The sequence below is a fragment of the Molossus molossus genome, unplaced genomic scaffold (genome assembly GCF_014108415.1).
Source record: "Molossus molossus isolate mMolMol1 unplaced genomic scaffold, mMolMol1.p scaffold_m16_p_3, whole genome shotgun sequence".
NCBI lineage: Eukaryota > Metazoa > Chordata > Mammalia > Chiroptera > Molossidae > Molossus > Molossus molossus.
In genome coordinates this window covers 26,768,526-26,786,128 of record NW_023425366.1, presented here as the reverse complement: position 1 = coordinate 26,786,128, position 17,603 = coordinate 26,768,526, and the positions used below count along the sequence as shown (strand labels likewise).

At 39.7% G+C, this 17,603-nt stretch overlaps 1 protein-coding gene across 1 annotated transcript in view; it reads right to left on the bottom strand.

Annotated features, from left to right (window-relative positions):
• Positions 1-1,590: 1,590 nt before the first annotated feature.
• Positions 1,591-17,603, bottom strand: part of MARCHF11 (membrane associated ring-CH-type finger 11) — a 102,933-nt gene continuing 86,920 nt past the window's right edge. The window contains exon 4 of the mRNA XM_036280580.1: positions 1,591-2,251. Within this exon, the coding sequence (XP_036136473.1) occupies positions 1,929-2,251 (323 nt within the window). The 3' untranslated portion in view covers positions 1,591-1,928. The remainder of the gene's footprint in view (positions 2,252-17,603) is intronic.

Sequence of the window (17,603 nt, the reverse complement as noted above, 5' to 3'; positions counted from 1 at the left end):
CCTTTAGGTGGACAAATCCACTCTGCACTTGGCACACAGCCATCTCCACCTCGCGCACCCCACGCAGATGTTACCCAGAGGAGTTCTCATCCTCTGCTCCTTTGTGTTTTCCAGCGAGTTGATAGGAATACAAAGGATACACTGATTAGAAGGGTGGGCTTGCTAAATACAGAAGCAATCTGTGCCTAAAATCTCTTTATCCAGTACTATTAATACAAAGCTCTAAAAACAGTCCTCAGGATTATTCTCTATTAAATATATGCTATTTATTAGTGATTAAGCTGTCCAGGACAAATATTAACACTTGCAGGGCACAAATAATAGTTTCTTTGACAGATTTGTATCCCTAATGTCTCTACCAAATAATCTGCCTTCGTGCCCCAGGTGGCAAGATTCTGGGAGATGGAGATGAGCTTTGTGGGATCGACCTCCACTCGGGTGCCTCACCCAGGACTCTGCTCCTACCATATCACATGGAAACCTTTGGAGTGAGAATATTTAACGCTCTCAGTTTCTAGATCTGCCCCTAAATGGTGGCTAAGTTTTTCTTCCTTCATGACTTCCTGATTCATCCACATTTCTGCAAATTGTCACAACCTTAACTCATTTGTGACCATTTTTTAACTGAGAAAATATTTCAAGTGTTGGTAGAATTTGCTGTGTACAAATCACAATGCTACCTGCAAACATTCACTATTCTATTATCATTCAAAGATTATTAGAAAGTAGACTGTAAAGCATTTTATTTCATATGCTTTAAAATCTGATCAATTACTTCAAATGACCTACATGCTCACCTCGTGTTTCTAAGGAAAGCATGGCCACCTGCCTCCTCATCTATTCTGTCATTGCAATTAAAATGTGCCATTTACTTCCATTAGCAGGATAAAAAGGTGGAAAATCTCCAGGTTCCGCTAGTTAGCAACCTGATCCTGTAGAGTCGATAGCCTCATTTTTCTTTTCCTATTTTTCATTTAAAAAATACCTATCTAGTGAAAGAGAACCACTTCTCACTGCTGGTGAATGTATTTCCCCAGGACGCCATTAAACCAAGTAACAGGATCGGTGTTTAAATGATTAAGTAGGTATTATACAAGCTTTTGCAAAAAGAAAATCTAATTAAGATGGTGCCCATAGAAATCAAGACACTAATAATTAACCAAAATAATTTTGATAGGTCTATGAGAGGCTTATGCAAATGTGAGGCACTACTATTATCACACACATAAAGATGCAATGTTTTGGTGAGCTTTTAGAGTTATAAGTATGCAGGATATTCTGTGTTACATGTACTGGAGTAAAACTCTTTTCTTCTGCTCATCTTTATCTTTTTATACATTCTCTACAGTTTCAGAAGTTAGAAAACAAGCCATAACTCCTAGAGTTTGCTCTGCTGGTGACAGGCTACTTCCTCCCAGCAAAAAAAGTCATGGTCAAATGTGCCGACCAGGGTGAGGCACAAGGAGAGGCCCTGGGCAGAGCAGACAGCTCTCCCAGGCTACTCCGTTGAGCAGCACTTTGGAACCTGCCCACGGAATTCTAAACTCTTCCCCATTCCTAGCATGTCTAAAAAAATTACACGTGGAGCATAAAGTTTGATAAAAATATATTTAAAACAAGCAAGGAAAAAAAATAGTTTGTGCCTCAAGGATAACTTTCATCATTCTTTTAACCAAGTAGAGTTAAAGTATATGTATAATGATTTTAAGTATCAACTTATAAAATGTGTGATAAATCAGAAAGCAAACAAGAGGACTCTTTTTTTTTTTTCAGAAAAATGTATTTGCAATTCAAATGTTCATATAAAAAGCATAAAGTTTAAAAAGTTCATAGATGTGTGTTTTTAGAAGTGTTGTGGTTTTGCCATTCATTGCAATTACATTCCAAAATGTGTGGGGTGGTCCACATTACTCCATCATATACTCTTGTCACACTGAAGTCACTCTCATCACAACTTCTCCTGAGCTGTTATCTTCTGACAGATCTTCATGGGGCCTCATTCGGCTGAACAGGTGTAGTAACACGTAGCCACACTGAAACCTCGGGGAGGTTAACTGCGTTGGGTGGACTAAGTTCCTGTTCCGCAGAGCCGTCAATGGCAACCATAAAGTCCTGCTTGTAGAAGACTCTCCCCGACTACTCTCTTCGATGTCTGTGGCTTTGTCATAATTTAATACATCCCAGTGTAAGTTAACAGCTCGCCAGCGCTTAAACACTCTGTAAACGGCAGCTCCTTCGTGGACAATGAGACCTAAAATTCAAGGAAAAAACATCAATTTAAAAAGACTAGTCTTAATCAAAAGTTAGGAATGTTATTTTGTATGCAATTAAGGAACTAAAGAAACAGTACAATTTCTGTTACCCATCATCTTTTAAAATATGGTATTCTGACTACTCAGATATTTTCACTAATAGCAAACAACTCACCATATTACATGGAAACAATCAACATTCAAAGGTTAAGAATCTACCACCATACAGAAAGCATAGGTATTATGGAGGTATTTACTTGCATAATTATGGCTCCGGACATTCCTTGGGCATTTCATTGCCTTAGGAGAAACATTAGGTTCTTATATTCATTCAACATATATTTAACACTGTATTTCTTGAGCCAAACAATGTACATGGGGGTTTGGCCACCTGGCAACTTAATTTTGGGAAAGAGACAGATTAAGGTCAATGCCATCTCTCCAGTTCCTAAAACAATGCCTGACACACAAAGAGGTAAGATATAACTTTTTGTTGTTTTTACTCTCTACAGCAATTCAATAAAAACTTATTAAGCACCTATTTGAAAGCTTTATGTATATTTCATTGGATTCTCACCACAGCCTTATGAAATAATTACGAGTATGGCCCCCATTTCACAAGCAAGAAGGCGCAAGCCCCAGGCATGTTAGAGCCCTTGCTCAGGAGCAGAACCAGCATCAGGCGGAGCAGAAATCAGCCCCAGGCAGGCCGGTTCCAGGGTCCTTGCTCTGTGCTGTCACACAGCGAACTGGACAATTACATATTTCTGAGTCTTGGGAAAATAAACTAGGTAATGCAAGAACTTCAGAGACCACAAACTAACAGTCAGTGAGTCAGATATGGTGCCCTGATGCATGGCTTTATGTCCTCCATCCACCCAAGGTCTTGCCACACCGTGTGTTCTTCATACATGTACATTTCAGCATGGAGTCCAAGAGCTTTTGAATTTGTAACACCCTTCATCAAAGTAAGGAGGAGCTCTTACTTTGGAGGATGAACTTCCACTGAAAGATGGTGGAGAGGCCAATGAAGTCTTTTTTTAGATGGAATACAGAATGTCAGAAGAATGCGTCAAATCACAACTTTCTTTAATAATAAATTTGAAAATGAGTAGATCCTACCTTCCCAGCATTTAGAATCTTGGGTTTATGCCTTCAAGAAACTCTCATAAACATAAACAAGAAAGCATGTTCAAAATTTTACATGTTTTACTGAAGTTTACATGTTTGTTCTTCAGAAAAATAATCACCACAACCTCAATGTCAATTTTTAGAATAACAGACAGCTTGTGGTGTGTGGGCCCGAAGGACTTCCGCAATGAAATAGAGGCAAAACAACCACAGGAAAAAACACGGACATACCTTAAAACAATAGCAGGAATCTCAAAGCCACATTTAAAAAAAATGAAAGTTTCAGAAATAAATGAGTAAAAATATGACACACATTTTATGGATACAGATATATATGGTAAATGAAATATGAAAACATGCATGAGAATAATAACCATTAAATTCACAATAGTGGAGAGGGGAAATGAAGTGAGATGGGGAGAGGCTTCAAAGAAGGCTTCCAACTGTATCTCTAATGTCATGTTTTGTTTGTTTGCTTGTTTTGTTTGCTTGTTTTTAAAGCTAGGTTTTGGAGATATGGATGTTCAACATGTTATTCTGTATACTTTTTGTGTGACTGAATAATTCACAGTTTCACAAATTACCAAGAATGAGGAAAATGGATCTAAGACGGATTGAGGTGAAGTAGGAGAGATAATAAGAGGTTACCCATATAAATATGAGGAGTAGAGTGGTAGCAGTAAGGAGAATACAGAGGGACGAAGCACTACACTTGTCAGAGGGAAAATGGACAGGCATTTTAATACAAAGAAGGAGGAAAATAAGAGTCCCACATGTTCTAGGCAGGAGGAATGGACGATTGAAAGAATGAGTACCACGAGTAAGGGTTTTAAACACGTTTTTGTTGAGAGATTCTTTCTTTCTTTTTCTCAGCTAAAGCAATATCAGGTAGGTGATAAAGATATCCCACCCTTGGAATACCACACCTACCTAATAGCAGAATTTAAGTTTTACATCACTCCCTTACCAGACCAATGTCAGACATGTGACATAGCAGCATTCCAAAGGTATTATCAAAGGCCACTAAAAATGCATATGGTCTAATAAATAAAAATGTTTCCAACCCAGCTATTGTATACCAAAATCATAAAGAGAAAATGAAATGTTTGTTAATCACAGCAATTTCAAATAATTGTTATGATCAACTTCTTTTTCCTAAGGAATGATCAGAGTTGACTCATGCGATCACATGATTTTGGGAAACAGCCAGAATTAGAAGCCAGGACTAATGGAGTTTAATGGATGATTCTATTATTAGCTTTCTGAAGGCTCTGTGGCCAATGATTTAACGTTTCTGGTTCTATTTTGCCTCCTTAAAATGCAATTGGAATACCTAATCTATACATTCAACAGAATAGTATGAAGATAAATTGGAATTCATCAACTACAAAGCATTCAGATTTCCTCTAAGATGGTAAATATATAAATACAAGATATTATTATTAATTAAAAAATCAACAGTGATCCTATGTGGTGAGGAACATCATTCATACTAATCACAAAACCATTACAGCTTGCAGCAGGTTCATTGTAGTTAAGTGCTGTGGGGGGGAGGGAAGAGATTTACCAGGGGAAACCACTCATTTTAAAGAATCCTATTCTTTTTTATTGATTTCCTTTGAAAGGCCAGAAATCAGATCATTTACTAGAGCTTAAAGTTACTTTCTGGGCATACACTCATGGTAGCCCTTTTCTAAATACATAAATCCACGCAGTATGCAGAAATAAACCCCACATGTCTTTATAGAACATTTTGAACCAAATTTAAAGAGAGAACTACTTGAAGATTTCATGAGGACACAGCCCTCTTAAATTTCCAGCTCCATGTGCTGTTTCTTAATTTCATTTCAAGTTATGAATAATGCTTAGATTGTGCTTTATTCCCCATGAGCAGTCAGAATTACTCCTTGACCTCTAGAAGCTTAAATTTTACTGAAATATGAGGAAGCCCAACCCACCACCAAGGCTGTCCACTGTAATGTGAGTTCTCCTCTTTCTTCTTTATATATTCTGGAGTTGTAGCAAATACCTTCTGTACTTGTAGTTAAGAGAAGATGTTAGTTACTATGTGATCGTTGAAATCCAGGAGTAAGCATTTATTCAACTCCAGTTCATATGTTGAAAAGTCCAGCTACTAAAAATCATACTGCCATCCTTTCTTACTAATGACTGGTCTCTGATTTCATAACAGGGAAGCTCACTTCCTCCAGTAGCCGTCACTCTCTGAGTAATACTAGTTAAGCCTTAAAAAGGATTTATCACCTGGACATTTTAGGTCATATGAGAACAGGCTTAAATTTACTTTTTCATCTGAGTCACTAAACTTGAAGGGAAAATCAATAATTTCTATAAAATGTAAGTATTAAATATTTTAGGATACTTGCTACATTATTAATGGCAGAGATAACAATAAGGTGTGATTCATGGGAACTTGGAGTTTTAAGAGTTGAGCTTTGTGTGTGGTTGGTTATCATTTTCTTGCTAGTAACATTTAAGTGGAGTATCCCCTTATTAATGTGTAAAAGTAGGTTTTTGTTAGGGAATAATCTTTTAAAACAAAGCAGGGCTAAATAGTTTCTGTTTTCATTGAAACAAAAGCAAAATGTTTATGTAGGTAAAATATATTTCAAATTTGGAGTGGTGTGTTAGTTGAAATTCTTATATAGTAGTAGAAAATAAGCTAATTACCCAAAGAAATGACGGGCAGACTATCAGGTACACATATTTACATAAGCCTGCCACATAAGCACACATACACACACCATATGTCTATTTATTTTAACACAGGCAAATGGTGTGTTACAATTAACAGAGACTTCCAAAATTTTTGATCAAACACAAATTTTGATATTAATGACCAAAACACTGGTCAAACCATTTTATTTCTTGTGTTACCAGTCTCAGCTTTTGTCCATATAAGCTTGGTTATTTTCATAGTTTAGAAGCCAAATTTTTATCAAGGATGTATTTTGATAGTCAAGCACTGTGCTATGTGCTTTATATGCACGATTTTCATTTAATCTTGATGGCAACTCCACAAATAGATACTATGATTGAACAATTTCACGGTTGAGGAACTTGAGACCTATAGAGATTTTACGTGTCCAACATCACAAAGACATAAGAATCAGAGCTGAAATTAAAGCTCCAATTTGTCTATAAGCAAACCTTGAGTACTACAGTCCTACTCATGCTAAATGTCCAAGGTAAGACAGTCTCTCCTAGTCATTAAAATGATGACCAACTAAAAGAGACCTTGCTATCAACTCAATGTATGTAACTCCCTAAAGTTCATGATGAAGCCCTAATCCTTAGTGTGATGGTATTTGGAGGTGGGACCTTTGGGAGGCAACGTGGGTTGCATTAAGCCATAACGGCAGGGACTCGTGATGGGATTAATGCCCTCATGTAAAATGGGAGAAACACGAGTTTTCTCTCTGTTGTGCATGCACCAAGGAAAGACCATGTGAGAATATAATGAGAAGACAGTTGTCTGCAAATCATGACTAGAGTTCTGACCAGACACTCAGTATGCCCACACTTTGACCTTGGACTTCCCAATCTTCGGAAATGTAAGAAATAAATGTGTGCTGTTTAAGCCAGCTAGTCTGTGGTATTTTATTTTAGTAGCTCGAACAAGCTAAGACAGACCTTTTCAATAAATGACATCACCCTTATTTAAAATATGAGTAAATTAAGTCCTGAAGGCTGCGGTTTGGGTAAAGTTATGTAATTCGTTGCCTTTGTTAACATCATCATGTGACACTGCCAATCGTATCTCTAGGACTCCCAAGAGAGAGAAAGGGGATGGGAGCCCTATTTGAAGGCAACACTGTTAAGTGGTGAGAGCTTCATCTGGTGAGCTGTACTCACCCGGAGCCTTCCCAAGAAGTGCAAGGCCCTAATGAAACCACAAAGAAACACAGGCTAACTCCCTGTTCCATTAAAAGGACCCTTGGGGAAGCTAAGGAGCTCACAACTCCCATCAGATGTTTGGCCAGAAAAGGCTCTTGATTGTGAAAGTGTCCATGATCACTAAATCAAATTTTACTATTCCCCCTTGCTTAGATTATTCCCTCTCTCCCTGTCTGTCCGAAATTTTCACAAAACCAAACTCTATCAATATAATCCTGTGTCATTCCGAGAAGTCAGTGTGCACCAAAAGAATGGTGACTTTGGGTCCCATTTGATCCCATTTAAGAATAGTTAAGAATCAATCTCATAAAGTGGCTCCACTTTTAATACCTTAATTTCCTCCCCTACTTGGAAGACCAGAGCATGTTTAGACCAAAGAGGTTAACTAAATGAGACGTTTGTCCAAGATACCCTTTGCTGAGATCATCTTTGCTAGAATGCAATAAAATGCATTAATCCTCTTGGAACATTTTTCCAACCTACTCCAAATTTAAATGACCAACAGTCATGGAAGCTTAGAATTGAGTGCAGAGATGATTGCTTTAAATGTCATTCACCCATTGTTGAATCTTGTGAATATGAATCTTGAAATAACCATAAGTCATTGTTGCTATATATACTGAATGTTTACTGTTGGACTGAACTATGCATGGAACTTAAAGGAAAAAACAAAACCAAAAAACAGCAAAGCAAAATTATAAAACTAAGAGAAATAAAGACTGAAAGCAATGCATATGTCATCACAGACGTCATTAAGCTCTCAAAAGACAAAGTTACAGTTAAATGCCAAGTCTCTGGGAACCACAATGTCCTGATTAAGTATGGGAATTTTGGTGATTACATATTTCATATCTGAACAATGTAAAGAAAATCCCACATAAAATGCACTTATATCTATAAAAGATAGGTTGGTTTTTCTACTGTTGAATATAAATTTTAGAAATACATTCATGGAACCAAGTTGAGAATGGCAGACTGGTCATGAGAGCTTAAAGCTTAGAGGTTCAGCACTCAAACCATTGGTAATAAAATATGCACCCCCCAAAAAAAACATAATAAGGACAACACACTGTTTAGAAACTTCCCATGAAATGAAAACCTCTGGCACTAGAGACTGGCTAATTCCCAAATATTGATTATCTATGTAACCCACCCCACCCCCAAAATAGATCACAGTGCACATGAAGCAATGATTATTGAATAGTGAAGACCCAAAATGACTGTTATTCGAGAGCACACAAAGGAAAATGCATGGTCATTGTCCTATAACACTGCTGCTCTCTCTGTCTTCCTCTCTGCTCAGTGAAATCTGCAGCCATCAGCTTGATGCAAAGAGCATGTTTGTGTTGCATCTTTAATGCTGATGACATCACGGACTGAGAATAGAACAAGATGGCAAAGTCAGGTTCCAATAAGGAGTATAATCTTTTGCTAAATGACTGTGGGAGAAGCATGCCCTTTTCTGAGTGGTCCTGATATGGGTTGGAGTTGCTCCTTGATTTGCCATCTTTATATTGACCATCCCCCAGGTCAAGTCAGCTGAAAGCTGGGGATCACCTAGACTCCTCTCTCCTCTTGCACCACTAAACTCTGCCTTCTTAGCAAATCTCAGGTAAACACATAAATCACAGAATTCTCTGAAAGGGGCACTCTCCTGCATTTGCACGATAAAGTATTAAACATAACACTCTCATACTTTTTTCTCTGACCCACTCAAAATTAATCACTCTTGCCTACCTTCTACCACTCCACACAAGAAATACCTGCACTGTTTTTGCTTACTACCCATACTAGAACAATTTGTTTATATGCCTGTGACCCTGATCAGCTGTGTGATCTCTGAGGACAGGAACCCTATTCCTACTTCAATGTCTGATACACAGTTAGAATTCAATAAATATTTACTCAATGAGAGAAAATGATAGACTAGCCATCACTGGAATATACAGGATGACAAGAATTGACTTAATCTAGTTGTAACTGCTATTAAAAGAAAAAGAGATCTCAAGTGTTATTCTTTGAAGCGTTAGAGTAATATTTTGATGTCAGAGAGAAACAGATGTACACTCCAACATTAGAGATGAAAAGGGACCATATTTTATGACAGTGGACTTTGGGCCATGGAGGAGAAAGAGAATGATTATGATGATGATGATGATGAGTGTGTCTCTGTGTGTGTGTATACACACAGACAGACACACACATACACAAAGAAGGTCAAACAGGAATAGAAGAGCTATAAACTTCTCTACCAGAATTTGTTTTCAGTCCCAATAATTTATAGCAGCTTTTGTTTTGTAGGCCTGGTCATCAAATGTTTGCCTGCATTAACCAATCATGAAGCCAGATAGTTACAAAATGCTTGCGCCCAGACCTAAAGCCTCTGAGACAGGAAAGGATTCCAGGCAAACAGGAAGAACAAAAGAGATGCTGTCCATTCATCTGACTGCTTGCTTTTCTAAGAAGCCAATCTATCAATTAATTATTTTAATGACTTCTTTATTCCTTAGTAGATAGGATACTCCTGATCTTTTGATTACTAGCCCTGTTGCACTAACATATCATTGTGATATTCACAGAATATTTCTCAAAAGCTGTAAATTTTGTAAAATACATGATAATTTATAAATTATCATAAATTTATAATTATAAAATACATGATAATTTTTTTGTAAAAATATTAAAAGAATTCATTGGAGAGAATTATTATATTATCTAAGTTTCTACCCAACATTTCTTGAGGTCAAGAAAAACCTAAGGAATGATTATTTCAATAAAAGAAAAGAATGAACCCAATACTAGCAAGCCCACCTTTCTAATCAGTGTATCCTTTGTATATCATAGAATTCTCATAAAACTGGGAGCATGGATGAGAATCAGTTTTGCTTCAGTTGAATGAGACTTCAATTCGGTCCTTCAATTCATGAGCAGATGAAACCTTGTAGCACAGAGGTAACATTATATATCACAGGGATCAGAAGTGGACAGACACAGTTACTGAGTATCAAAATTAGAAAATTTGGGGTGTAACTTAATCCAACCCCTTCATTTGGGGGCATGAGGACTCTAAGGACCAGAGAAACCACATGGCTTGACAAAAGGCCCATGGTTAGTTAGTGTCAGTGCCCAGAATCAGAGCCAGATCCTTGACGCCTGGTCCCGTGTGCTCACATTGCAAGAACTCAAACCTCAGGAGCCATCCTTGGGCAAAGCCAGTCCTCACTGTGTCCCTTTGACCCAAGGGATATTATACTGACTGTGAAGTAGTAGATAGAATCAAAATCCTTTTTCAGTAAAACCAGAGGCAGTGGTGGTAAGTTCTCCTCTGGCCTTAGCCACAAGGATACATTGCAGCATTTGGATAGGAGATGGGAGCATTACAGCGACCCTCACAATTTATAGCAATAATCTTTCTGCAAGCCCCGATGTAACAGTATGTGGTTAAAAAACTGATCAAAATCCATCTTGTTTGTTAATTAAAGCTTTTAGGATCAGTAATCTACTTTGATATATCTCCATTTTTTTCCCCACACTCTGGTATATGGACTAAAACCAGTCCTTAGTAGGAGACTATGGGTGGACTTTTCCTCATGGGAAGTAGAAATAAAGACAACTAATTTCCCTTTCTTTTCTGCATTGGACAAGCTATCTACTGCAAGCTCACGGAACACAATGTTATTAATCTTCAGGATAAACCACACATGGATTAGATGTTTTATTCTTCAGGGTGAGAATAATATCTTTAATGATCTAAATTGAAATATCTAATTAAACCTGCTTATCTTTGTGACCTAGAATAGACTATTTCATTTTCTTGGTCTTGTTTTCATTTCTCTTAAATCACACAGGCAGTGGGTCAAAATTTCAAACAGAAGCAACCATCTATATATAAATAAAATGTCTAACTCTTCCATTTCATTCACATCAGTCAGGTTTGTTTAATTGCAAATACTGATGGAATTTGTAACCTGAATATAAAAATGCTCAGACCTCTGGTATCCTTAATATTTTATTCTGTGATATAGCAACAGAAAGGTTGAAATGTGATTCCTTATATAAGCAATTCTTATTAATCAATTACTTCACTCAGACCAATGGAAAGAGAGATGGCTTGGTATGGTATATTAAATGGTTTCCATTCTCGTTACTAATGTTTCTGTATGGTTTTGGTTCTGTTCATTTAGAATGAGTAAAGACTTCAAAAAAACAGCTACATTGCTTTGGGTCTTTTAGGAAAAATGTTTTCTCCATTTCTGACGAAAATCAGCTCTTTCATATGTAAAGTATTTCTTAATGTCATGCCAGGTTGTTTGAGGCAGCAACTACAGAACTAGTTTCACTTTATTACTAGTCAACCTTTTGAAAAGTAGCCATTCAAGTTCAGCATATAAGAAGGGGTTTTTACCAAGTAATAAATAGACTACACTGATACAAATGCACAGGCTCCGGAGCGACAGGGTCTGGATTCCAATCTTGGATGCCTCATCCAATCTGTGTGACCTCAGGGAAACTAATGGTGCCTAGTTTTCTCATCTCTGAGATGAGAATAACAACAGTGCCTATACCTCAGAGTGCTGTTGTGAAGATTAAATGTGAAAACTGAGTCAAAGTGCTCAGGATGTTGCCTGGGTCACAGAAAACATGGTCTTAGCTATCACTGGGGATAGGGTTTTCAAAGCCTTATTTCTGCATATCTGGAAGCAGTCGAAACATATATGAACCTCATTTCTATGTTCATCTCTGTGGTACCTCATGAAGTAAGAGTTTTGTCTCCCACTCTCTGTCCGCACACCCAGTCCCTCATCCTCTGTATTATACATAAAAATATCGTTTAAAAGAATAATCATATGGCCCAGCCTATGTGGTTTAGTGGATTAAGCGTCATCCCATAGACTGAGAGGTCCCAGTTTGGTCAGGCCATATGCCTGGGTTACGGCCTTGGTCCCCAGTGGGGGGCCGTGCAGGAGGCAGCTAATCGATGTTTCTATCTCACATCCATGTTTCTATATCTCTCTCCCTTCCTCTCTATCTCTCTCTAAAAATAAAAAAAGAATAATCATATTCACATTCTCTTCGGTAAAAAAATTCTTTGCTGTAAAACAGAACTAAGCCAGGAGATCCCCAAAGAGGCGGGTTGTCTCTTCTTGTCACAGTTCCCATTACTACACAGTCTACTTTCTTCTCTCTTCTAAGGGAAACTTCCCATTCCCAAGTTGAGTTGGCATCTTTAGTAACCTCATTTGTGAGTGGTCCAGGAATACACTCATCTCTCTCACGCTGGTGCACTTGTTCTCAAGTCTCATTCATATGTTTAAAATTCTCATAACCTTTCTTTTGGAAAACAGTAAAGTCACAGAGTAAAATTGCGCGCGCGCGCACACACACACACACACACACACACACACATGAGCACACCTGCATACTGAGTGAGACCACAAGAGCTGCCATCTCTTGGCAGCTTCACAGATGTCTTCAGCTTTCTAGACCCACACACTTCAGGTCCATGTGGGTGACTCAGCCACAACATGATGTGACTAACCCTTGCCCTCTGCTGTTTCTCCTTCGCTCTAGCCTGGACCTTCCCCTTCCAGAAACTGTTACAATTACAAGCTCTGAAACTACTGACAACCACCACCTCCAATGCTTCTCACTTACTCACTTTCTTAATTTCAATGTATCCTGTTCCACCTCCTGAAGATTTTGAGACCCTGGTCTACGGACTACATGGTCTTTCCCCACTCCACCAGCTTCTTTCTGGCTGTAGTTACGTCCCGGCAGTTGAGAAAGCACACCCCTTCCTGTAGTCACTCTCCCACCACTGGGGGTGAAAGTCAAGGTTGAGCTTGCTCCTGTCTTCCTGCAACTCTTCATACAACACTCCACGGTAGCCCAGTCTCACATTTCACTGCTCTGCACTCACTCGTCATCTCAATTGGGTAAAAAGCACAGTCACATAGTCCTGTGGATTGGGGTTACTCTTGTTCTCACTTTAGCGGTGCCCAATAATGTCTCTTGGCTCAGCTTCCACTCCCAAAACCTTGTGGCTCCCCTCAGATTCCTTTCCACACACTGTGCCTTCTCTGTCTCAGCAGATGGCCATACTTCCTACTTGACTGAGAAACAAGGTATTTTGCAAGGAGTCCCTCCAGCTTATTCTCCTGGAACAGCAAATGCAGCTACCTCTAGGTGTGCTACCATCTCCCCCTGCTTGCCCATCTCAAGGGCCCCAGGTCCATCCTATGCAGGCAAACCCCTCCCCTGTATGCTGGGTTCTACCTTTGTGTTCTCAAAGACATCAGGCTGCCCCATCCCACCTGGATCTTCAATCTTCTGATTTCTGGGTCTTTCTTCTCAGCATTTGCCCTTGTCTAATAAGAGTGCACCTCCCTCTTGATTCTGCCCTCATTCATCTGAGATTTGTGTCATATTCTGAGCCCCCTTCTGCCCATCCCAGCCATTCTCAGCCTACTGCACTGTGCCTATCCAGCCAACTCCCATATTGCCAAGTCCAGTGAATACACTTTGGCTTTATTGTACCTACTCTTGACATGGCGTCTGGCACTGTTGGCTACTTGCTCCTCCTCCTTGAAGACTTGTCCCCTCACCTGACCCCACCCTTTCTTTCACTGGTCATGCTCCTCTCTGTCTTCTCTTCGAGTCTCTCTATGTTCCTCAAACTGCTGCTCGTCTCACCCAAATCACTTTCCCTTGCTGACACACTGATTTTAACTACCAGACCTAAATCCCCAGCTCAAATTTCTATCCTGAGCTCAGACTCTTAAATCCAGCTGCTTACTGGTCATATCCACTTAGACTCTCCAGAAAGGAAAATGTTCAAAGTAACTTACCTTTCTATCCTATCAATCAGCAACTATGAATCACACCTCACAGCTCCTCTACTTTTCTTCCCCAACTCTATCATCAAATTGATCACCATATCTTCTAACTGACCTCTTTTAATATTCTAATAGTCTTGCAGCTGTGCACTCCTAGTCTTAATGCAGGCCTAGTCATGATATTATAATATTTTTTTTAACTTCTTCAGTGTGGCCATCTCTCTCCCTCCCCTTCAATGTCCCCTGGTTATCAAGGCCCTTTCTTCAATATCAAGCTGATCAGTCAGGTGCAGGAGACCACCCTTAGGGTCCCTGAGCTTTCATAGGTTGGCCCCACTCCCAAGCTCCACCACAGATGTCCTCTAGCTGATCAGGTCTTATGCCCTCACTGTTACTCACCAACAAGCACCTTTTGCTCTCACCACACCACATGACACGATTCCTTTAAAATATTATATGTTTTCATGTGTTGACAAGTCCAGACAGTTGCCTCTCTTTGGCCCCCTGCTGGTCTTCTTTAAAAGTTAGCTCAACACCCGGCTGGTGTAGCTCAGTGGTTGAGCGCTGACCCATGCACCAAGAGTTTGCCGGTTCGATTCCCAGTCAGGGCACATGCCCAGGTTGCCTGATCCCCAGTGGGGGGCATGCAGGAGGCAGCCAATCGATGTTCTCTCTCATTGATGTTTCTATCTCTCTCTTCCTCTCTCTCAAATCAATGAAGAAAACAAATGTTTTTTAAGTTAGCTCAAGACTTCTTCCCGCCCCCTCCCCCCCCCCCATCGACTTTGCTGACTCTAAGCATGGTTAACCTGCCCCTATCTGCTCTCTCCTACATTCCTCTCCTGGAACTCTCCATGCTTCAGTTGAATTGCTCATTTCCCTGACTCTCTCTCTCCAGCAGCTGGAAAGCAGGGGGCATGTTATATTCCAGGGCTAGACAAACCATTTCTGCAAAGGGCCAAACAATAAATATTTTAGGCTATGTGATATTATGATCTCTCAAAGGCTGCAACTACTCATTAACAACACATGAATGGATATGTCTGTATATAAAACTTTACTTATGGGCACTGAAATTTACATTTGATATAAATTTCATATGTCACAAAATAATATTCTTCTTTTGATTTTTCAACCATCATGGACTTTACAAAAACATCCCTGTGCTATTCATATCCCTATCCTGCACTCCAGGATTTGGACATTATAAATGGTCACTAGATGACTGACACCTCTTTGGCTAAACTGCCCCAAGTGGATAGATGGCTCAGAGAGTCACATTATGTCCTATGGAGGAAATGTAAGTCAACAATAACAATATATTTGGTCAGCTGCTCTGCTGATTATGCTGATATTTCTCCAAAGAACTTGAACTTTACAAAGTCAAATGAAAGGAAGGTGTTGAGTTGGGTTTTCTCCCCAGGGGAGGCCTAAAGAGTTCATGAACTTTGAGAGACCACAAAGGGCAAGTAGCAAAACAAATGCCCTTCTATTTTATTTCCTGGGGTTCTAAAGGCAGCAATATCACTAATAACTAGCTATGATAATAATCTTCAGAGACACTGGTAAATTTCAGTATAACTAAGGCATATAAAAGCCTATAATTTGTATCTCCAGAGTAAAGAGATAATAGCCTACTTTTCAAAACATCTAAAGGATAAAAATTTGTTCCCTCTCTAATAATTTTGAATTACAAAGGGCCACTCTGCCTCTCCCCCAAAGGGCCAGACCAGGGTGTGCTCAGAGATTAGAAGCCTAAAGGCCCGAGGCTGGGGCTGGTGTTGGAGAACAGATTCCTGCCTATGTTGCATCAGAATCTTTCTATAAATGAAGTTGTGGCATTTCCTGGGGCAAGAAATGCAATAAGATACTCTGAAATCAGGAAATGATGATTTGTGCTGGTAAAGGAATTCTACTCTAAGAAACCATTCCAAACAAGCTAGCAGACCATGGGACTCTGGTAACAGTCATGGCCGCACGAGTGACAGGCTTCGCCAGCATGGCCAACCTCACAACCCAGTCCGCATCCTGGGAGGAACTTTGAAGGGAAATCCAGAGGGGCTCTGGGCCAGAGTGGAAGAAGGTTTTGTCCACCCTGTACTAACTAGCAGCTGTGCGAACGTCTCTTAAGTAGCCAAATTGTAGCACTAAATGGATGTAGGTCTCTGATCAAATTATAGATCAGGAAATGGAAGCATTTTCTGCAACAGAGGTGGCTAGTACTCTTCTTATGTCAAGAGGAAAACTGTGATATGAAGATTCAACAGGGAAATACTGGGCATTAAATCAACTGTCCTAGTTATTTTGCCAGTGTTTGAGTTTGCTTGTTTTTTCACATGCCTGTGATTCATGCAGACTTATCCACCTTAGTGCTTCCCACGAAACTCAGAATGAGGCAAGGGCAACGCCTTCCGCAATGCACCATCTTGCGCTGTAATGCAAAGTGCAACCTTCCACTTGGGCAGCTTTCTGCATCCCCCTCTGTGGCTGCAAGCTGACCTACTGACATTCAAAGCTATTTTCCTGAGTGACCTCAGTGCTCAGATCCCTGACTTGGTGGTGGTGGTGGTGGTGGTTACTGGGGTGGGAGGGGGTGGAGTGTGATGGAAGTTTGGATCTAGGCTTCCAATGTTTTGTGATTTTAAAAAATCTACTGTGCACAGATTTGTAGTCTTAGGATCAAACTCGCTGACAGTTTTGAATGGGGTAGGGAAGGTGTTGAAGGTGTAGGCAGCTGACAGCTATTGTCTCCACTACCCACAGAGGAAGTATTTTCAATGTGGAGATGGCCCGTGTCCAATCACACTGAATTCTGTGGTTCTGGCTCTGCTTAGGGAAGGCTAGGAAAGAGCTCACTCTATCAGACATCAGCAAACACCCTTGTGCAGGACAGCGCCTGAGCAGGCCCTAAAAATGCGGTCAACGTGCATGTTCTCTTGGTAATTTCATGGGTTCACTTGGAACTATTTGATAATTTTATATTTTACAAATACAAATTTTATATTTATGCTCTCTCTCTACAACGACCCGAGGTCTGTACATTTTGCAGAACTTGCTGGTCATTGCTCTTTCAGACACATCCGTCTATGCGGTAGACGACCCTGTGTGGCTTTGTAGGGCCTGGAAGCTCTCCTGTGCTCCTCGGCCAACTCACTTTTTTTCTGTTCTCAATTACGGCATTTCAATTCCAATACTAATCTCTTTCGAACTCTTTCAGTAAATGTGTTTTTCATCTAAAATACTTTAGGAAATATTGTCAATTTCTGAATCATGCTGAGTGAGAAGTGCCAGAGAACATGGAAAATTTTAAACAGGAGACAGTCTAGAGTCATTTATATCTTGCTTGGAATGCATTAAAATTTGTTTTTCCTTAGCTGATTTACTTTCTTAATTATGCTTTGCCTAAGCTAATTGCTTTATACTTGCTGAAAGTGAGCCACAGGAAGGAAGATGACCTGAAAGCACCGTT